Raw genomic sequence first — 22478 nt, forward strand, 5'->3', positions numbered from 1 at the left:
TATACGGGTTTGGCACTTTGCATCCTCAAATTAAAATAATAGCAATTTGCACCTTTTAATTACAATTTTTTTGACAATTTACACCCTCCATCACTTTTTGGCTCGAAAATGAAGGGCAAGCGGTTTTGTGAAATTTGAAAAAGGGTAGATTTGTCATTCTCTATTTATTAGAAAGTTAAAAAGGTTCATATTTTTTTTTTCATTTTGCATCTTTCCATACCCCAAAATAATTCGATTATTTTGCATATAGAGAGGAACATAATTTTTTCAACGGTTCTTTCTTTTTTTTTTGGAAGAGAAGAAGGAATCAAATGAAAAAAAGGGGAAAAATATTGCAAAATGAAGAAAAGAGGTGCGAACATTTTTTACTTTCTGAGAATAGGAGAAAGACAAATCCGCCCTTTTTCAAATCTCACAAAACCGGTTGCTCTTCACTTTCGAGCCAAAAGGTGATGGAGGGTGCAAAGTATCAAATAATTTGTAATTGAAGGGTGCAAAGTGCTATTGTTTCAATTTAAAGGTGCAAAGTATCAATTACACAAAAAAATGATTTTGAGGAAAATAAAAGATATATTTTATTTTTGACAATTACAGTCTCATTAATCATTATTTTCTTGATTTATTTCCTTTCAGACTATTATTTTCATGAATAAAATACTTTCAATCTTTACCGAATTTTATTAGCATCAATGTGAGAAATTCGTTTTTAACAAAAAAAAATAAAAAATCTTCATATAAAATATCATGAAATAATACTAAACAACCTAATTGTGAAATGAACAATAATTGATTAATTGATTAATAATTTATCAAGAATCCGGTCCAACATGACAAACACCGATTCCTAAAACCAGTAACCAAACACACCTCTTCCTTCTTCCCCCCTTTCAGAGACTCCCCCATTATTCATCAATCTAACCGCACTCGAATCTGCAGCTCGTTTTGCATACAAAATTCAATTTCAAATACACATCCATTTTTCGTATAAACCTCGTAAAATTCCCAATTTACAGATCTCGCCCCTCCCAAAATTAGAGCATTTTTGTTCACGCCCAATTTCCAGGATTTCAAGAATTTGTCAATTCCCACCAAAATTGATTCGCGATTCGGCCCCAAACACTAGAAACAAAATCTGGGTTCTGATTTTTTTCACCTAATGTGTAGGTGAAAATTAACAAAAAAAAAAAAAAAAAAAAAGGGGGAAAATTGAATCCTGTGTTTGGAGAATTCTCTGAGGGAAGGGGCGAAAGGGCAAAAGGAAGAAACTAAAGTCATGTTCTATGGTACGGCGGCGTGGGATCCATGGCTAATTGTAGCGCAAATCGTGTCCCTGCAATGCCTGTACTACCTGACTCTGGGGGTATTATTGTCAATTCTGGTTGGGACTCGTGTATCGAAGATGAGCCTTGTGTATTTCTTCGATTACGCTACGGTTACTGCATCTACAGCTACTGGGTGGTGTGTAATGGCTTCCATTCTTCTCAGCTCTATTGCTGGGTATGTCTATTTGTTTTCGTGTATTGGTAATTTGGTATTTGTTGCACTTTTGCGGTTTTTCGGAGTCAGTGATTTCGATTCTTGCTCGATTCCTTTTCGATGTTTGTGGAATTTGCTGTTAAGTTGATCATGGTTTGTCGTAAGGAAGTCCAATTCAGCTGTTAAGTTGATCGTGGTTTGTGTTAAGGAATTACAATTTAGCTATTATGCTTCGAGTTAGGTCAAAGTGTAGGAAGTCGGTATGCATATGTTGCCTTGATGAAGGGTTTTTATATTTAATTGGATTTTTTTTGTTCAACTGTGTGAAAAAATTTCGCAGGCCGTCTTTATTGTGTGAAAATTTTCAACGAGGTTGGACCTTGTTATACAAATTACGAGAAAATCCATTACTGACAATGTCGTTTCTTTTTTTATTGAATACAGAGCTGGTTATTTAGTCTATTTAGTCGAAAGGGCAAAGAAATGCCTGGATTTTTGTGCGACCCTTTACATCATCCACCTCTTCATTTGCATCGCATACGGAGGCTGGCCCGCATCGGTTACGTGGTGGGTTGTGAACATTACGGGACTTGCGGTGATGGCACTGTTAGGTGAATATCTCTGCATGAGACGAGAATTGCGAGAAATTCCCATCTCAAGATATCGGTCAAGTAAGCCCTCTCTCGTGCTTTTGACTGATTACTTTGTTTGAGATATTAATTATCTTATATTTTACCTTGTGTTAAAGTTATTGGTAAAAACCTCATCATTTCCCTCGTTTACGTTACTTTAGCTATTCTAGTCTTCAACATCCTTACACTCGTGTAAAAAGTCAGTTTACCTACCTAATAATTTTTCACTAGAGGAACTTCGTGTTCATACCACCCCCGATTAGACGTTTCAGAAAGTTTGGGGAAACTCAAAGATGAATTTCACTGTTTCAAGATTTTGATCAATCTGATTTTAGCTTTTGGGACGTCTGATTGAATCATGATAAGTTTTAGGGTAAATTACCCCCCCCCCCTCGAGGTAGAGTCAAATTACGAAACCCCCTCATGTTTGGGTAATTACAATCACTCCTCAACTAGGAATCTTCTTACACGTCCACCTTTGTGTTGTCAAATTAAGTGGAATCTTCTAGATTATGTGGCATATTCTCTAGTTTGTACCCGTTTTACCCCGTTCGAGCTCTCCACATTTTGAAACAAGATGATCATAAGATGTGTATCTTGGCTTGTAAATATCTGATTGTGGTGCATCATAAACTGCATTTTTGCACAAAATGAGTACAAACTTGAGAACATCTCACGGAACCTAGAAGATTCCGGTGAATTTTACACCATAAGGATGAACGTATAAGATTAATAGTTGAGCGGTGGTTGTAATTACCCAAACATGAGAGAGTTTTTTCTTAATTTGACCTTACCGCGGGGGTTGGCCGTAATTTACCCTAAGTTTTATTTTCATAACAAACTCATCACGCAACGCCACCAAAACTCAGATAAGGGAAGTAGAGGAAAGAAAAGTGCCATGAAAAGGTGCATGATTGGCTCTGACCTTTTATGTTAACTAAATTAGTGTTATTCAGACCGAGGATAATTTGTCGGTGCAACTATCCAACAGAATTTCGGGCGGGTATTTTTCTTGCTTGTTTATACGGTTGCTATCGCTCGGTACGATGATAACTGTTTCTAGAACTTCCGAAATTTTGTTATATGATTGTTCTTGTGGTTACTTAAATCTCAATTTGAAAACTTGTCGAATGTTCTGTAATTCTTCGTTAATTACGCTAACCTACTGACAATTATATGCACGACTTATTTGAACATTTGCATTTCAATTCATGCAGACGCTTGACGAACGAAGAACGTGACCGGTTTCGCTTTTGGAGGTGGTGGTCATTATTAGATGACACTTATATTTCATATGGATTGAAATATATATATAATGGAACCTGCCCCTTGTGTGTTAATTTTTCGGGTTTTTTTCTTCTTTTTTTTTTCTTATTATTTTTGGTGGATTTGAAAGATTTATTAGAATAGTATAGTGGATGAATGCATCTCAAGTTTGAGATGTGAGATGGCTGAAGTATGTAGAATCAAATTTTAAATAGTAAACCACTTTCTTTGCTCTTGATATGCATATTTCAGACAAACTTTGTTTGTTCTTATTTCACTCTTTTTTCAGATAATATTTTTAGGGCAGCTATGTATAAATATTTATGTTACACTCCATGAACTTCACCGGTTTATATATATGATTTACAATATGTTTCTATATATATATATATATATATATATCTTATAAGCTCTTAAAAAAAGATTTATAATAGCTTATAAACTCTTTCAAAGTGTTTGGTGTTTTTTTTAGAATAAAAAATCTTAACAATTCAATAAATAAGTTGCTGAAGAGCTTTAAATAAAAAAAAAAAAGAAAATTAAAAAACAAAACAAAACTTACACAAAAAAAAACAATAAATGAGACATAAAATACGAAACAAAAGATTTGACCACAGTGGGAGTCGAACCCACGACCTTTTGATCCGAAGTCAAACGCGCTAATCCACTGCGCTATGCGGTCCTTGATGCTTTCTTTGTTAGCTTTATTTTAGAAATACTAAAATAAGGGACAGAACCGTCTTATATAAAAAGAAATGCTAAACAAAAAGTTTTAAAAGAAGCTGCCTATTCTGCACAAAGCCATATTACACAAGGAAAAAAGAATGCACCACCATCACCACCTTCTCCAAGAATATACATACCACATCATTCATCAATGCAAATTTTAAGGACCACGAAAACGACTTTCCATCCCAAGAACACGAAACCCAAAAAATTACTCGACTTTCACGTACATACGGTTTGTACAGAACGACGAATGTGAGTGTGTATTAGTGTTAAAAAGTTCAAACCAATTAGCATATATATGGCATTTTTTCGCATGCATGCACTCCCAACTACGAATCTCCTTTCTTAGGAGTCGCCTTTCTTCTCCGATCCGATCGAGTAACCTTCCTCTTTGGGATATGATCACCTTTCTGTCCCCTCTTCAACTTCTCGTTTTTTATCGACATTATATGCTACCTTAACCGTAAAATCTCTCCCTTAGTGAACGCAACTTCGTCTTCTAATTTCTTCCAAGCATCTTACAAGTTTTCACAAGCTTCTTTCGATATCTGCCTTTGCTCGTCGATCGACTTATACAACACTTCTCTGTCCTCTTCCTTACTCGAAATCCGAGCATTAACAACCTCCAACTCTCTGTATAGCATGACTCCATTTCTACTCATAATTTCATCTAATGATTTAGTGGCTTCTTCTAAATCAAATTCGAGATTTTTCCGGGCTTCAATTCCTTTTCTTCGAAAATCAAGCCTCGAGAAAAGTCAACTCTTTCTTTAAAACTTCCCATCCTCCCATAAATCATACACATACATAAAATTGATTTAATAATTAATTATACATATATATATATACAAGGAAAATTATTGATAAACTGTTTCAACTCTGGCAACAGTTCTCTATTAATACATGAATCAACCTCTCAAATGTTCTTATAAAGAATGTTTTTGATAATACTAGTAATTAACGTCGCTAACTAATAATACGGTACGACGTGCGCAACAACGACAGTGATGTCGTCTTTCTTCAATCCAGTGTCGATAATATGACCGTATCTTGATTTGAATCGGGCGTATTTAATGTCATGCCTATATTCGCCTTGGGATGTTTTTTCCTCGAGGAGGGACAATTTGTCCTGCGCATCCTCGGCAAACGGCCCGATTACGTCATCGTGCCGGCCCGATCTTAGGTTGGCCGCCCTAGCAAGATCCTCCGGCAGACGGCTCCAATCCATGCACGCGTCCACAATCTCCTCGATTTCGGTCAGATACAAATTATCGAAAAGCCCGTCGGTCCCCGCCACCACGACATCTCCAACTTCCAACTTCACCGACATCTCTTGCGCGTCTTCCGGCAGGTCACACTTGTCGTAATTCCCCAACTGCCCCGGGTGATTGAACCCGTGCTGCACCTGAGGCGCGCCGAAGAAAGTCTCCCCGTTCCTTATGACGACGAAGCCGGAGTCGCCGATGTTCACCGCCACGAGATTGTTGTCTCCGGCGAGGGCCATGATGAGTGCGGTGGAGGAGCCGGGAGCCTCCGTCCGGTGGAAAGCTTCGACGAGGACTTTCATGGGGTCCACTTTGCCCGGGCGGCAATAGTAGACGGCGTTTTCCGCGTTCCTCATCAGCTCGCGCGCGTATTCGCCGGCGTCAACTCCCTTCTTCGCCCAACCGCCGACACCATCGGCAACTCCGATCACCTGCGCCGCCTTGTTGAAGAAGTGCGCGTCATCACCGTAGGGCTTACCTGGCTTCTCTTTTGGTATGTAGAAAGATTCCACAACAAGCTGCATCATCTTTTTATTAATTATTAATTATGAGGTATGAAAAATATTTAGGAGAGAGAAATAAAGATCGAGAGGAAGACGATCGATGCAGGGTTTGAGTTTAGAGAATTGATTAATGTAATGAGAGATTCAATAGAAAGGGGTTTATATAGGTTTGCAAGAATCGGGTATTTAACTTTTTTTTTTTTTTTTTTTTTTTTTTTTTTTTTTTTTTTTTTTTTTTTTACATATAGCTAGAATCCAAGTAGAGTTAAACTTCTGTAAATTAATAGAGTTAGGGATATCAAAATCTCATTAATTTAGTAAAATATTAACTTATCGATAAATTAATAACTATTAATTTATACATTAATTAATAACTTATTAAATTATGAAATTATTTTTATTATTATTTTCAATAAACACGTCTTTTCTTTTTTTAATTTTTTAACGTGTCTATTATTCATTGTATCATTAGTTCAATGCACTATAAAGCCCGTTTCACAAACGAAAGCTCTTAAAGCAATAATAATATTGAATATTTTTTTGTTGAATTATGAGAAAACTTATACGAGAAGTTCTAACCGTGTTAAAAAAAGTGAAGGACGGGACTGATGGTATACTTCAATAAAAAACAAGCGATAAATAATTATATTATGACTTCTTAGATCTATAAAATATGTATATACCACGTAATTTAAGAATTATTTATATGCATTGTTAATATATATATATATATATATATATATATATATATATATATATATATATATATATATATATATGGGGCTTCTTAAAATTTTTGAACGTGTATTATTTTATAAATTTAGCGAATATTAATTTAGCACGTTGTCCCCGAGTCGGGACCAAGAAAATTTATTATTTAAGCGAGATTATTAATTTATCGGGTATTAATTTATTGAGTTCTACTGTAATTACCTTAATTGACAATTGTAGTTACCTTAATTGACATAGAAAATAATTACCTTAATTTACAATTGTACTTACCTTAATCGATTGATTTTTTGGATTTTATTATGTTATTAATAATAAAATAATGGATTAAGAAATTTGAAAAAAATAGTTATTTCTTATAATTTTTTATAGGGTAAATTACAAACACCCCCCTGAGGTATGGTCAAATTACAAAAACCCCCATCTTGTTTGGATAATTACATCTACCCCCCTAAACTATGATTTTTTCTTAGACCTCCACCTTTATGGTGCCAAATTCAACATATTCATCTAGATTCCGTGAAATGTGATCTAGTTTGTACTCTTTTTGTGTAAAAAATACAGTTCCCGATGCAACACAAACTGATATATACGAGCTAAAAATCACATATTATGATCATCTTGCTTCATAATGTAGAGTTTGAATGGGATAAAACAGGTACAAACGTGATAATATTCCATATAATCTCGAAGATTCCACTAAATTTGATGAGTTGAGGGGGGTGGTTGTAATTATTCAAACAAGAGGGGTGTTTTTGTAATTTGAACATACCTCAGGGGGTGTTTGTAATTTACCCTTTTTTATATTTGTGTCGTCTCGTAAAATTCAAATGTTGATTATCAAGTGAATAAAAAAAAATCAAGATTAACCAGTCACAGGGCCCATGTCTTCTTTCTTTTTCCTAATTGAATTTTTTCTTTTCATTTTTAATTAATAATTAACAAGAGATCCCATAATTATATTGATGATGCTAGTCGCTACAGTTAGATGACCTTGGAGAGAGTTGAAATAAGATGAGCTCGAAGAGCAGAGTGGATCACTGGCTCACGAGCTTGATAACTTCGAGATATCTGCGATCATAGAACACGTGAACTAAGTCGGGGTTGATTCGGCGGAAACTCCTCCGACGTTCAAGTCAGACGTGCGGATAGTAAAAATAGTCAATTGGGTTGGCCCAATTAGGCATATCATATCATTCATATATATATATATATATAATGTTGTTAGAACCGGACCGAACCGGCCGGTCGGACCGGTTCGACCGTGACCCAGCAATAAAGCGGTCCGGTCTGACATCTAAAACCGGAAAAATCGAAAATCGGGGTCAAATGACCAAAATCCGGTTCGACCAGGTAAAACCCGACAACCGGAGAGTCAATCAAGGAACCCGGTTTTCGGCCAAAACGTCTCGAATCACCACTGAGTTAGTTATCTGTGGCTAGATTTGAGCGAACCTTCACTGACTTAGTAGTGGGTGGCCGGATCTAGTCATGAGTGGTCGAAGGATTGTCACATATGATCATGGGTGATCGAAGAGGAGAGACCGATTGCCGGATTTGAAGAATAATTTTTTTAAAAATATAGAGTATAAGCAATAATATATCGTATAAAGTGAGGTGAATTAGATAAAAGGAAAATAATAAGTGGGAGATTAAAAATATAAAGAAAATAATCTTTCTAAAACATCAAAATTAATAAAATAATGGCATATTAACAAAAAATCAAAAACCCGGTTGAACCGATTCGACCCTATAAACCCATGACTATATGTTGCAAATAATATGTACACACTGATTTATTTATTTAAAATGATTTTCTCGAAATTAGTGCTCTTAAATAGTAGTCGTTTATTTCAAAATAAGTGTTGTTTTAAGTAAAAGCGCACACATTAATAAACCGACTAAATAGCCTCCTTTTTAATTAAAAGAAAAGGCCTAAATTGTTTCAAACTACAAATAAAACATGTACTGCAGTAGCAGCTTAATTATAATAAAACGCAAAAAGAAAACTCAACAAGTTTTTCAACAACTATATCATGAAAATTATGAAAAGAAATCAATTGTAAAAACGACGGGCCCACCCATGCTCGAGATATCACTCAACTCGTCGTCATCATCACTGTCGTCGTTCCTGATCGTATCACACGACCAGCAACTCGTGCATTCCTCACTACGACATTCATCGCTACAAAACGTATTATCCCTACAAAATTAATACCAAATACCCAAAAATCGCAATTTAAGAAATAATAAAAAAAAAAAAAAAAACGTTAACAACATATACAAATAAAGGACAAAATGCATTTGTGTCCCCTATAAATTTTCTAGATTCACACTTACGCCCCCTTTAAAAAATTGTTATGGTTGCACTCTCTCCAAAAATCCAATTTCTGGTGGGCAAGTGCAATAATATAACATTTTAGAGGGTGCAACTTACAACAAAAATGACATTTGAAAGAGCACGCAACAAAAACAACATTTTAAAGGGATAATTCAAAACAAAACACTTAATTCCAGTGAATAGCCATAAGAATTTGGCTACCAGAGCAAAAATGCATAAAAAAAGGGCAAATTGCACTTCACCCCCTCAAAATACCTCTTTGCCCACCCCCCCCCCCCCCCCTCTCAAATGCAAACACGAGATTGCGCCCCTTCGAAATATGCAACTCGTTGCACTTTTCTCCAAATTTATATTTTCGGGATAATTCTCGCCGGGTTATAGGTATATATGTCATTTCACTTTTCTACTTTTAAAATCCCTCAATCATAGTTACTTAAGGTTCTTAAATTAACAAAAAATTCTTCTCAAATTGATGAAAATTTATTGCAAACTAGACGAAATTTTCTTCCAAGTTCGACAAAATTTGTTGGTCGTTGTTCTTCATAATCACGGCAATATGGGCTGAAAAAAGGTCAAATGACATTTATAGCCTTAACCGATGAAATCACCTTTCCAATTTACTCAAACCCGACTAGAATTAGACCGAAAATACACATTTGGGGCAAAGTACACCGAATTGTATATTTTGAAGGGGCCAGTCTCATTTTCACATTTTCGGGGGGGGGGGGGGGGGGGGGGGGGGGGGAGAAGTGCAAATTTTTGGGGGCGATGTGCAATTTGCCCTAAAAATATTAACATTTTGAAGGGTACACTCATTTCTTTGAATTTTGAGGGGGGAAATGCGAAAATTGAAAATTTATAGGGAGTGAAGTGCAATCTCTCCATAAATAAATTAAAAATAATAAAAATAAATAATAATAATAAAGGAAGAAAAGGAAGAACAAACCTGGACATGTAAATGTCATCTTGATCAGACAGCTCTTTATCGCAGCGGGAGCACTTAGTCACCACCTTGTTACTTGTATCAGGAAACTCCAATACGCAGTCTTCGAAGCGGTGGACCACTCTGTGCACCGGTAGCACGTGTGTCGTACACGTGTACTCCGGCAGCATCCTGGCGTAATCCAACGGTAGGAACCCTGCGGTCCCATGCTTAGCGCATGTGGTCAGCGGCACAGGATTATTACTACTATTATTATTAGTTCCCATGCGATGAGAGATGATGTAGTTTGACGAGAGGAGGCAGGGTTTTCCGACGAAGCTGCGTCTGATGAATGAGTGACCGGTTCCCGGTGTTTTTTGTTGACCACCATCTCCGGCGATGAAGGCTAGCGGCGAGTTGGCGGCGGCGATGTTTGATGATGATGATGACGATGATGATGATAAGGGCGGGTTTGTTTGGACCACAGATTTTGTTATGTTTCTTGTGTTGAAAACGACGTTGACTTTTGCGGATGCCACGTCGGATTGAGTTTCGCCGCCGTTGAGAATCAGCAAACCTACCTTTTGTTCTTTGATGACGTCAGCAAATGAAGTTGGTGCATTTGACCTGCTATTTAAGATGAAGAATAATAATTTATTTTATTTTTAAAATAAAAAGTTAAACATCTGTAAATTAATACGGTCTGGAATACCTAGTAAATTTTTATTAATTTAGCGAAATATATAATAAACTATCAAACTAATAATTTAAAATGTTTTCATCAAGTTGGGATCCGAAAAAATTGTTATTTGAGCGAGGTTATTAATTTATCAAGTATCAATTTAATTGAGGTTCTATTATATATATATATATATATATATATATATATAACCGGAATATTAAAAACAAGGGTTTTGTAGATGGATGCTAGTGAACTATATCGGGGGGGTAATTTCGTACAATAAATCGACAGACAAACACGAACGAATACAGCTGTTTTAATTAGTTGATAAAGTTTATCGAGTATAGCATCTAATAAATCGCACACAGGATTGAGAGTGTATGGATATGCAAGAATCTATATACACAAAACAAAACATCAAACCGATGTAATAAATTAGCTTTTAATGCTTCAACTGGTTTTCTATTGTAAAAATTTTTTTGAATGTTTTTTGGGTGATATATAATTAAAAGCTGTATATACATATATAATCTATGAACTCATGAGTTGTATCCAAACAAGGTGTGGTGAAAATCAAATTAAATCTCTTGAAAAATAAGAAATTCAGTTGCATGCATAGAAAAAACAGCTCAAATAAATTATTAAAAAATGAATAAAAACTGATTTAATTTATTAAACAATTTTATAATCTGATGCATGCATGCTTAATTAATAGTTTGATTTTAAAATCTTGAACAAGGGTAGAATGGTTCATTTTTAAATAAACCAATCAATTTTACCATTTTTCCTTAATTAATCTCTCTCTCTCTCTCTCTCTCTCTCTCTCTCTCTCTCTCTCTCTCTCTCTCTCTCTCTCTCTCACACACACACACACACGCACACACAAAACACTCACTGACATACATGTATATATCTGTGTGTAACTAAAACATGAACAAATTAAACACACACACAAACAACGCAGAACTTGTAAGAAACACACACAAACAGGGCAGACTACTTGTAAGAAACACACACTCACACGCACACGCACACACACACACACACACACACACACACACACACACACACACACACACACACACACACACACACACACACACACACACACACACACACATATATATATATATATATACCTGGATTTTGTGTATGAGAACTCCATGATTAATGTGAAAGAGATTGAGCTTTACAGATAGAGTTGCTTCAATTTTATTTTGATTTCCAAAGTTCTTCTTCAACTTTGTGCAGAAGGATTCACCACCTTTTACAACAAAAACCCTTAAACCATGGAATTCTTGTTCTGTAAAAAAAATAATAAATAAATAAATAAAATAAAAAATTAGATTATAAAAAGACAAAAGAATCTTTTTTTTTTCTAGGGCATCTTTTTCTAGAACCCCAACCGAAAATAAAACACCGTCAAATCTGAAAGAAGGAGAACAAAACGCATGAAAAAAAACTTTGTGACGAATTAGATTCAACGTTCACATGGTTAGCGTGACTAAAATCGATAGAGATAAGACGAAAGAAACGATGTCGTTTTTTTTACCTGCTAAAAAAAATTGTTAGTTGAATAAGTTTGTAGAACAGCTGCCTGTTAAACGTTTCTCTTTTTTGTTTATATGCTTATGAGAGAGTGAGGGATGGCAAATGGGGAATATATATATATAGAGAGGGAGTGTGTGTATGTAGAGAGACAAGGGTAAAATGGTCATTTCAAGATGATGCTGATGTGGTTTGAGGAAACATTGGGTATGGCCTTAATTAGTAATTCCACCTCATTACCAACTTATTTATGGTATTCCATCTTTTGAAAAAAAAAAATCTAATATATTCTTTTTATTATAAAAAATGTTTTTTTTTGTTAGATGGTTAATATTATAAGATTTAGTTTAATTTGTAGGTTAATTACTTCAAATTTGTGAATAAGTTCATGTGAGAATTAGCAAATGTTGTTTGTATATTTTTTTAAGATTTTCTTCGATCGTTAATAAACGACAAATTTGATGTATTTAACGGTTAACGGTATGTAACGAGGACTGTAATCTCTAACGACTAACGGTCATATGTAATAAACTCGTTGGACGTAGTTATTTTTGCCTGCGGATTTAATTCTAACGACTAACGATCATAAAAATAACGAATTATAGTTATTTCCGTTTGCGAATCTTATCTCTAATAACCAATAACGACTAACGGTCGTAATAATCTTAAATCAATTATTTCGTTCATAACGTGTCAAATTTGTATCGAATAACGACAAAGAATTGTAACAAAAATCTTATAAAAAAAGTAATTATTTTGAGTTGCATCACAATTATATTACTATTCTTTTTTTGCACATTTTCTCTTACTTATTTGAAAAAAAAAATCATTTTATTTAAACTTTTAATATAGTTAATACAAGTTTTGGTATTGCTCTAATTATTATTAACACCTAGTTTAATACAACATGAAGTGTAACTAGCTAGCATTTGCAAAAGCTTGCATATTTACCTTATATAATTAGGCTATAAATCGTCGAAACAAATATAGAATTATTTTAATTATATATTAATCACATACCATATACAAGTAGAATATTTCTAAAATAAAAATAAAAATAAAAATAAAAATTGTAAAAATAGGGCAATTTAAGAGAGAGAGAGAGAGGGGTATGGATTGTAATTTTTGACAGTTGTGCGTCAGCTCTTTCCGGAAAGAAATCCACCAACTTCTATCTGGTGGGGCCCAAATTTGGCCAAAGACAAGCGAGCGCATGCATACTCACAGCGGCGCATTTTAGCAACTTGCCACGTCACAGTCTTCGTCTTCGTCTTCATCTATTCCGCTATTATACACCGAAAAAAATGCGCACTTTTCAACTTTATCCACTCCCCAACATGACAATTAATTCTACGTTTCACGTGAAAAAGGCACAATTATTTTATTTTTATTTTTTTCTGGAAAATTACCTTTTCTGATTTCTGAATGTATTAATCTGGTAATGTAGCAGAGAGAAGGTGGAGCAAAAAAAAAGTAAGGAAATTAAAAAAATTAGCGCCGTTGCCGGGGATCGAACCCGGGTCACCCGCGTGACAGGCGGGAATACTTACCACTATACTACAACGACTTTGTTGCTTATATTTTATGTTATTGCTATATGGTTAACTATTATTTCGTTGAGAATAAAAGAAATTGATATTTGTTTACATTTACAAAAGCCGCTGCCGGGGGTCGAACCCGGGTAGCCCGCCTATCAGCTGTCTGAAACGCGGGAATACTATCCCATTTATGCTACAACGGCGTTAGATTTATATAATCTAAGTTCAATATCTATATAAATGACTAATGTTGTTGACAAGCTAAAAGTCAACTCACAATGAACTATGATACTGTCATTTTATAATTGTACATTACATCTCTTCATCAAATTACTAAACATAATCTCATTACAGTACTACAATAAAAACAAAAACAGAACCATGATGTTTTTTATTTTTTTTCTGGTAAAAAATAAATAATCACCACAAGCTACCAATCATGTAGTGTATATGGTCATCATGATGAAGAAACAAGTTTACAGTCTTCGTCAACTTTACCAACCGCCTCGAGTATCGAGGAGTACGTTATCCGATCATACTCCAAACCACTCGACCGCATCTCCTTCATCAACTTGGCAGCCTCCTCAAACATACCCGCCCGACTCAAACAACCTAGCACTGTATTGTAAGAAACAGCATCCGGTTTCATCTTCCAATCCCTCTTCATATTCTCAAACATCTCCATCGCCGGGTGGGGCCCACCCGCCCTAGCCAGCCCGTTCAATATGATATTATACGAGTTCAAATCCGGAGCGCACCCGTTTTCCTCCATCGAACGGATCATTGACCGAGCCTCGTCGGTCAACCCTGCCCTCACCATCCCCGACATGAGGGCATTGTAGGCGTAAACATCGGGAGGGCATCCTAGTCTTTTCATCTCGTCGAAAAGGTCAACCGCCTCAGTCAAACGTCCGCATTTTCCTAAATGCTTTATCATAACCGCGTAGACACGAGCGCTCGATGAACCGCAATTCTCCTTTAATTCTTGAAATAACTCGTGTGCTGCATCGTATCTTTTCGCTCGGCAGAGGCTGTTGATCAAGCTGCAGTAGGCGGCTGGGCATGGCGGAAAACCCTTTTCGTCCATTTCCTCGAGCATCAACAAAGCTTTTTCCAAGCTGTTTTTCTTGCAGAATCCATCGATGAGGATCGAATAAGTGAAGGAGCTCGGATTCACACCGCTGTTTTTCATTTTCTCGTACAATAAAACGATTTCAGACACTGGCGATTTCGATTCGAACATGGATTTGATTATCGTGTTGTAAGTCACCACATTCGGAGTGCAATCGAAAGACTCCATATTTTCGAAAAGCTTGACCGCGTCAGCCAAACGGCCCCTACGCCCCAAGATATTAATCACGTTGTTCATAAGCACAACATCTGGTTTACAACCATCATTTATCATGTTTAAAAATATCGAATAAGCTTCTTCGACTCTCCCAGCAGAGCCAAGCCCTCTAATCATTTCTGTATACGTATACACCGTAGGCGCACACCCTTTTTCCTTCATTTCTTGCACTAACCCCAATGCCTTTTCGACCTTATCAATCTTGAAGAAAACACCCAATAAAGTAGTGTATATTTTTGCGGTGGGGTACAATCCATTCTCTTTCATTTCATCAAACAAACGAATAGCAGATTCATTGCGGTCCAATTTCGCAAATGTAGATATGAGAGCGCTGTAAGTAACAGTGTCGGGGAAACAGTTAGTTCCTTCACCGCACATCTCGTTGTACAGCTCGTGGACTTTTTCGTGGTGGCCCTCTTGCATCAGCATCAATATCATGGAATTGTACGTGCTGGCGGTCGGTTTGCATTTCCGGGTTTTAATGTGGTAGAATATCGAGAGTGCTTTGTTCACCATCTTTGCCCTGCCCAAGACTCGTACGATTTCTGACAGGTCAGCGGGGCCCACGGCACATGGACTCTTGACCATTTCTTGGATCGTTTTCCACATTGGACCGAAGAGTTTCGCCTCTTCGAGGCAATGGATTAAGGCCATGTAGGTGGTGGAATCGTGCTCGAAGTGCCTTCTCTTTCCCGCCCACTTGAAGAAGTGCAGTTTCACGTTGATTTCGACATCTACTTGCAGAACCTCGCGGACTAATCTACGGTCAACTTTTAATTTGAGAACCTCGAGAGCTTTTTCTGCGTCATGGCCCCACTTGAATATTTTCAAGATTCTTATAAACCTCTCGTCGAGTTTTCTGGCTGACATGCTCCTCCTTGTGCTGGGGTGGTTGCCGAAATTTGGGGTGTCGTCTTTCGGACTAGCTAGCCGAAACATTTGGACGATTTCATTTTCTGCAACGATAATGAATGCAGTCGAAATTTTAGCCCTCGGTATCACTACAAACAATGGAGTCATTGTAAAAGAAAGGGTTGTTTACCTGTCTGCTTGATTCTCTCGAATAAACAAGAACAGGTGAATACTCCTCGGCTCGAGGCGATTGATTTGGCCAACATTTTCCCTTCAGCCCTCATAGCTCAAATCCTCCTGTAATTTCTAATACCTGAAAAACATCGAAGCATTCTGAATCGAAAATTGAAAATCGAAAATCGAAATGAATGCAACTTCAAATTATCACCATTTTCATTTTTTTAATTTCCTACATCTGAAGTATGATAGAACCATAAATTGAAATGAATACAACTTCAATTTTAGCCCTTCCTGTCGTAGTCAGCACAAAATCACCATCGCCGAATATCAAACTCCGATAAGCATTAACACCGACATATCAAACCAAATAAAAAATGAAAAAATGGAGTGAATGAATCAGCGAAAATTAACAGCAGAAAGAACAAACAAACATACCTCGAATAGCTGAGATTGAAAGGGAAACGGAAATCGTTAATTAACGGAGGCTAGATCGCCTGTTTTAACCTATTAAGTATTAATTATCAAAATAGCCTTAAACCCTTGCGCCGTTAAAAAACCCCCCAAACTGAAGAACTCTTTCCCCACAAAATGATTTAAAAATCTCCAGAAAATTATTTCTAATTTATAGAACCTCAATAAAGTAATATTATCGTCTAATTAATTTACGTTTTTCTGATCCCAACTTGAGGACATTTTCAAACTATATTATTAATATAATATTTCATTAAATTAATAAAATTTCATAGTTGGTAGCGTATTAATTTATAGACATTTAATAATTTATAGAGATTCAACAGTACGGTGCGTTCTTAAAATATAAAACGAACGGTTGATGTTCTAAAACAGGGTAGTAATATCTTAATCAGACCGATTACCGATATCACGGATATTCACATAAGAAAACACAATACGAAATGAACTTTGCAATAAACAAAAAGCGCATCCATAAAACTGAAACGAGCCGAAACAAATCCTGTATTCAGATAAGACTAGCGAACGAAACTCGTTAATCTATTTCTTACGAACCCATATCAAAAACATGACCAACCATATATATAGTCTATAGAGAAGAACCCCACCTAATAATTAATAGTATAATAAATTTGAAGTGACCGGAAAGTAACTCAAAAACAATCTCATCATCAGATAAAATTCAATAAACCACACCCCGTCGACAAAAGTTCCCCCAAAGTCGTAACAAAAAAAACCGAAAATAATAAGCCCCTATAAATAAATAAAATAAACCACTACTCCGGTTTCTCAGTTTCCATAGGCTCTGCATCAGCTGAAGGTACTCCATTTCCAGATCCAGCAGTGTCAGTCGTATTACCGTTTTCGCCCCCACCACTTTTCTCGGCCCCATGAGAATGCGGTTCGCCTCCTTGTGAAGAAGCTGGTGATGGTGCTGCTTCGGGTGTAGCTGGCTTTACTGCTGGCTTTGGTTTCATCATTACCGGCCTACAAACCCTGCCGATAAAGCAAATTTATCGTGTGTTAGATAGATATTAAATCGTTAGAGCATACATGGACAAAAATACCCCTGCAAGCGCACGAATTTTACAGTTACCTGTCGAGAGCTTCGGCCTTTTTCCTAACATCAGCAGACAAGAGAACTGGTGTCGCGTATTTCGGAAGTGTGTCCTGGTGCTGCTTCTTCTCTCTCAGCCAAGCTTCAGCTTCCACGCATTCGTTCAAAACCTGGACGGAGGTAAATGCAAAAGAACCAATTAATCAAATGACTATTTTGTTTTTCTTTTTTTTTTTTCTTTTTTTTTTTTTTTTTTGTATTTAGGGAAATATGTACCTTTTGCTTCTCGGCTACATCAATGTGGTCAAACTTGGGGTCATTTGACACAACGGCATCTCTGTAACTGCTGATGCAATAGGCAAGTTGATCGACCACAGATCCCCTTTCTGTGTGTTCCTTAAAACGGAACTCAATAGGGTCGCCTTGCTGGAGAATTATATTTTATTCCAAATTAAATATGCTATATTTAAAACAATAAATCTGAAGAACAGACAAGAATAAGAAACAAACCTTCTTGAGCTCATCGAGTTTAGCAACATAGACTCCTTTGGTTTCATCCTCGCCATCCTCGTACAACCAATCTTCGACTTCTTGGAGTCTAGAAATAAGCTGCTCTTTATCTGATTCGGTTACGAACTCGTGATACTTGTCGTTAAGCTGCAGACACAAAATGACTTGTCAGTTTTCCAATTGTTTAAGGTGTATATTAATTAAGACCAAAACACCTCGTATGCGTGTACCTTGTTCCTCATTTCATACACATAAGCCTCCACAGCATTCTTTTTGTCTTTGGTTTCTTCCATAACACGATCCTGCAAAGCCATCTCAAACTCCTTCTCCACAGCTTTTTGCACATCCGCAGCAGCCATCCCTCCGTAAACAATTTCTGATACAGGTACGCTGGTTTTCTTGACCTTTTTCTTAGGCGCCTCAACCTGACAAATATAAAACCGTATAGAACTCAGGGGTTAGGACAACAGTTTTCTAAGAAACAAGCTAATGCCTAGGATGTACTAAATGCATTTTAAATCTTGGGAGATTCACATAAATTGTTAAAACTGAAAGGTCAAATGCTCCACCAGTAAAGTACACAGAACAACACTGAGCCAAAAATAGAAAAGCAAAAGAAAGTATTATCGTTTTACCCAACCTAGACAAAGTGAAGGAAACAAACCGACATACACAGAGAGCATATAGGCAAAAATATTCCACCATCGTATATCAGGTGACAGGAGCTACTTTCCAAGGTAAACAAAGATGAAAAATCTAGATAATTAACAACTGGCCAATAAAAACAGCCCAAGTCATCAAATAATCACCGACAGAAAACTATTATATACTGGTACTATGAGCTAACCTTGACATCAGTTTCCATCTGAGCCGTCTTGTCTCCTGACTCTGGCACACCATTTTCGGCTCCATCAGTTTTTGCATCTTGCATATTAACATCAGTTTCAGTGGTGCTTGGAGTAGCAGCAGGAGCTTCATCAGTTTCCATCTTGGTCGCCTCTTTCACAACAGGAACTTCCACCTCTTCCTCTTCCAAGAGCTGCTCCAAGATAGACCAGTTAGAATTTCAAAAGAAAAGCATATATCCTTCAACACGAAGACTGAAAAAGTTCCATCTCCTTCGCTAGTTAAATTAACCAAAAATAACTCTACCACGCACACCAATGTCAATTTTTTTAATTCCCATCAATGTATATTGCTATTATTGTTAACAGAAAAACATCAATGAAAAACTAGTTATATATCCTAGGATTGTATGCGCCCATCTCTTTATTGTTGAGGATAAGATCAATTTATTATCTGATAAGCAGCGAAAGTATCACAGTAGAAGCATCATTTTAGTCGAACTCATGCAGATCCGAGAGTTTGACTACCATACTGAAAACTCGGAACAGAATATACAATCTACATTAAAGATGCATCATGGCAAAGGGTTAATATTTTATTTGCAACATTTGCAAGTCTATCATTTCTAGCCCTTAATAACCAACAAAACTCGAGCATCCCACACCATTATATATATAAGAGTCGATTGTAAACATTAAGAACTATATAAGAGCTTGAAAATGATTACTTACCGTTGCTGACTCAATTGATACAATACCATGAAGATTCAGACGTACTTTGACCTTCAGTTTTGCTCTTTCACTCTTTGTGGACTGGAAAGGTCCAATCTGCAGATCAACAAAAGGACTGTCAAGTAAGACAAACATATAATGTATGTTGTGTACTTCATGTATTGAGTTGATAAATTGAAACAGAAAGGATAACATGTTACCGTATAAGTGCTAATCTTTGCAGGTGCCTGCAATTCGCTGACATCAGCATATTGTACATCTATTGTGAAGGTGCCAGATCTGTAGAAAGTCAAGGCCTTCACACTTGGTATCGGGTTACCCTTGGGGAATACAACGGTGCTCTGTTGATTATCTGCCGCTCCATTTTGTGTATCGGGAGCAGAACCTTTCCATGACAAAGCAATCGGGAAAGGAAAACTCTCATTGACCTGCAAAAGAAAAAGTCAGAACATGTTAGGCTAGTTCCTTCCAGTAACTAATAGACTTTGGCGATGGATGTCTTGTACAAAGTTAACTAACGCCATAAATCAAAATATACTAGTTTGTAATGCATGTAACATAGCTATTCTCGGCAGGAACCTTTACCTGAAATTCCCGCACTTTAAAGGTGGGACTAAGAATAGCACATTCTAGAGCACTGCCTTTAGCAACACACTCACTTGCATTCATTGTTCTTCTGGGCTCCTTCCCGAAAAAATCAGTCAATATCTTAAAAACAGCAGGGACTCGAGAGCCTGAACCAACAACTTCAACCGAATGTATATTCTCAACAGTCAGTCCAGCTTCTGCAAGAGCCTTCTCCAAGGGTTTTTTCACACGCTCCAGTATCGGAGAGCTGATTTGTTCAAACTCGTCCCTCTTAATAAATCCTCGAACATCCTTCTCTTCCATCAAGCACTCAATGTTGAGAGGTGCCTCAGGATTTGCACTGAGAACTTTCTTTACCTTCTCACAAGCGGCACGCAACCGCAGGCAAGCCCTCGCGTTCTGATACACATCAATCTTATATTCGTCCTTAAACTTATCCGCGAAATGCTGGAAAAGCGCTTCATCAAAGTCCCTTCCACCTAGAGACCGGTCAAAAGAATGGGCCAATATCTTTAGTTGACCTTTCTTGAAGGCAGCAATACAGACTTGCATACTCGCATGCCCAACATCAACAAAAGCAACATTCATAGGCTCGTTTTCTGGTAAATCTGTCTTATAAATTCCATAAGCTAATGCAGTAGCTGTGGTCTCGTGAATGAGGCGAAGAGGGTGCAGGCCAGCAATTGTTGCAGCATCTATCACAGCTCTTCTCTGCAAGTCAGTGAAATAAACGGGAATTCCAATGCAGCAATCGACAACTGCTGTATTTAAATTCTTCTCGGCGATGATCTTCAAATCAGAAAATACCATTCCCAGAACCTGTGTAGGAGTAAATGTCCTAGTTTCACCCAAATACCGAGCATGGATTAATGGATATCCATCTGGACCTTCGGTCACCAAAAATGGCAATGATTTGATATCACGCTGCAGTTCGGGATCGGAGAACTGGCGTCCAATCAACCTCTTTATTTGAGATATTGTGTTTTTTGGGTTCATCATACTTGACGCAGCTCCAGCTGTACCGAGGAATCGCTGCTTGTCACCAAAGCATACAATGGCAGGAGTTTCACGCTTGGACTCATCGTTAAGTACAACATCAATCCCTCTTTGTCTTGCAACAGCGACAACACCACTCTCGTTTCCAAAATCAAAACCGACCACACTCATGCTGGCTAGGAATACTTAAAAGTCTAAGCACGATTTTAAGGTAGGTAATAACCTGAAGCATTAACAAACAACCATAATCACTACAAGTACCATATGAGAACTGCATACAACTGTCAACCACGGTCCAAACGAAAAGGGTTAAGGAATCGAACTCCAGGGTATAATTTCCATGCATATCAGTGCCAGATTACTAAGAAAACCACATTAAAAATTCAATTTGATTACAAATATAATTCTATGAAGTTTTTTATTCTGGTGAATTACATCAAACTCGAAACCCAGCATCACATAAACAGCATTAAATCCACCTAAAATTGCGCATTAACCCCAGAACAGCCAAAACGCCTAAAAACCAAAAAAACATTACACAAATCCAACGATTTCGACGAAAATTTTAAAAAATATTTCAAACTCGATGCGAAATAATCCACAAACAAACACCACACCAGTTAAACGCATAAACAACGAAAATCAACAACCAAATTAGATCTACAAATCGTACGGAACATTATCAGTAATCGAGATTCGAAGAGCCACAGTACCTGAGAACAGATCGAGCACGCCGCGCAAACGATTTTCCGGAACTCTCTTCCTGGATACTGTGCTGGTGCTGCAGTAGAGAGAGAAAGAGAAGAGAGAGAGAGGGGGCAGGGAATAATAAAAAGGGCAGGGGGAAATTCCTTTTTCGTTTTAATTTATATATTTATTGGTGGAAAATTACAGATGGGAGAAAAAGGGGTTTATAAGAGAGAGAGTGTGCGGAGGGTTTGTGTAGAAAATTCTGAATAATTAATAAATTATTATTTATTTATACGAAAATAAGGAAAGTAAACCGGCCGGTCCAATTGTCCTAGATTTCTCTAGGAGATACTTTGCCGCTTCTAGAAACATCGTCAACTTCAAATTTTTTTTTTCTCGTTTTTATTATTTTATTTCTTTTGGGTTGGGCTGTGTTAATTTTTCTATTTTACATGGCCCATTTCAGCAGCTTCACAAATATTTTTTTTTTTTGGGTTGGGCTTTGTTATTTTTCTTTGTAGGAAAATATTTGTACTCGGATGAAACAATTGAGTATTATAAGGATGAAAATGTAATTA

The 22478-nt window shown here is 36.8% G+C and overlaps 5 protein-coding genes and 2 non-coding genes across 9 annotated transcripts; 1 reads left to right on the forward strand and 6 right to left on the reverse strand.

Annotated features, from left to right (window-relative positions):
* Positions 1 to 766: 766 nt before the first annotated feature.
* On the forward strand, positions 767 to 3646 carry LOC105976091 (structural molecules protein). Of its 2 annotated transcripts, none has more exons than XR_016033496.1 (3): positions 767 to 1497; positions 1921 to 2986; positions 3055 to 3646. XR_016033496.1 is itself a non-coding variant. In XM_013001381.2 (3 exons), exons 1-3 carry the CDS (start codon positions 1274 to 1276, stop codon positions 3331 to 3333), a joined length of 459 nt encoding a protein of 152 aa, XP_012856835.1. In that variant the 5' UTR covers positions 789 to 1273; the 3' UTR covers positions 3334 to 3646. The 2 variants fall into 2 exon arrangements, 1 of the variants encoding a protein (XP_012856835.1); XM_013001381.2 differs by having other exon boundaries at positions 789 to 1497; positions 1921 to 2147; positions 3326 to 3646.
* A 336-nt stretch (positions 3647 to 3982) lies between these two features.
* TRNAR-UCG (transfer RNA arginine (anticodon UCG)) lies at positions 3983 to 4056 on the reverse strand. Its single transcript has one exon. It is a non-coding gene; the product is annotated as a tRNA-Arg (tRNA).
* Positions 4057 to 5073: 1017 nt separating this feature from the next.
* On the reverse strand, positions 5074 to 5895 carry LOC148768201 (putative protein phosphatase 2C 55). The gene has a single exon (XM_088822799.1). It carries the CDS (start codon positions 5893 to 5895, stop codon positions 5074 to 5076), a length of 822 nt encoding a protein of 273 aa, XP_088678925.1.
* A 2594-nt stretch (positions 5896 to 8489) lies between these two features.
* On the reverse strand, positions 8490 to 12219 carry LOC148768202 (FCS-Like Zinc finger 11-like). Its single transcript, XM_088823082.1, has 4 exons — positions 12098 to 12219; positions 11685 to 11848; positions 9888 to 10493; positions 8490 to 8803 (listed from the first exon to the last, which is right to left on the reverse strand). The coding sequence occupies exons 2-4, from the start codon at positions 11708 to 11710 to the stop codon at positions 8644 to 8646; spliced, it is 792 nt and encodes a 263-aa protein (XP_088679208.1). The 5' UTR covers positions 11711 to 11848; positions 12098 to 12219; the 3' UTR covers positions 8490 to 8643.
* Positions 12220 to 13588: 1369 nt separating this feature from the next.
* TRNAD-GUC (transfer RNA aspartic acid (anticodon GUC)) lies at positions 13589 to 13660 on the reverse strand. The gene has a single exon. It is a non-coding gene; the product is annotated as a tRNA-Asp (tRNA).
* A 180-nt stretch (positions 13661 to 13840) lies between these two features.
* Positions 13841 to 16620, reverse strand: LOC105976036 (Pentatricopeptide repeat (PPR-like) superfamily protein). 2 transcript variants are annotated; one of them, XM_013001317.2, is made up of 3 exons: positions 16447 to 16620; positions 16022 to 16144; positions 13841 to 15935 (listed from the first exon to the last, which is right to left on the reverse strand). In XM_013001317.2, exons 2-3 carry the CDS (start codon positions 16113 to 16115, stop codon positions 14089 to 14091), a joined length of 1941 nt encoding a protein of 646 aa, XP_012856771.2. In that variant the 5' UTR covers positions 16116 to 16144; positions 16447 to 16620; the 3' UTR covers positions 13841 to 14088. The 2 variants fall into 2 exon arrangements, with proteins under 2 accessions (XP_012856771.2, XP_088679209.1); XM_088823083.1 differs by lacking the exon at positions 16447 to 16620 and having other exon boundaries at positions 16022 to 16231.
* A 311-nt stretch (positions 16621 to 16931) lies between these two features.
* LOC105975769 (heat shock 70 kDa protein 15) lies at positions 16932 to 22276 on the reverse strand. The gene is made up of 10 exons (XM_013000997.2): positions 21924 to 22276; positions 20212 to 21433; positions 19827 to 20054; positions 19627 to 19722; positions 18897 to 19088; positions 18280 to 18474; positions 18050 to 18196; positions 17816 to 17965; positions 17579 to 17709; positions 16932 to 17478 (listed from the first exon to the last, which is right to left on the reverse strand). The coding sequence occupies exons 2-10, from the start codon at positions 21379 to 21381 to the stop codon at positions 17259 to 17261; spliced, it is 2529 nt and encodes an 842-aa protein (XP_012856451.2). The 5' UTR covers positions 21382 to 21433; positions 21924 to 22276; the 3' UTR covers positions 16932 to 17258.
* Positions 22277 to 22478: the final 202 nt, after the last annotated feature.

The sequence above is a fragment of the Erythranthe guttata genome, chromosome 9 (assembly GCF_056151865.1).
Source record: "Erythranthe guttata isolate IM_541 chromosome 9, IM_541, whole genome shotgun sequence".
Taxonomy (NCBI): Eukaryota; Viridiplantae; Streptophyta; class Magnoliopsida; order Lamiales; family Phrymaceae; genus Erythranthe; species Erythranthe guttata.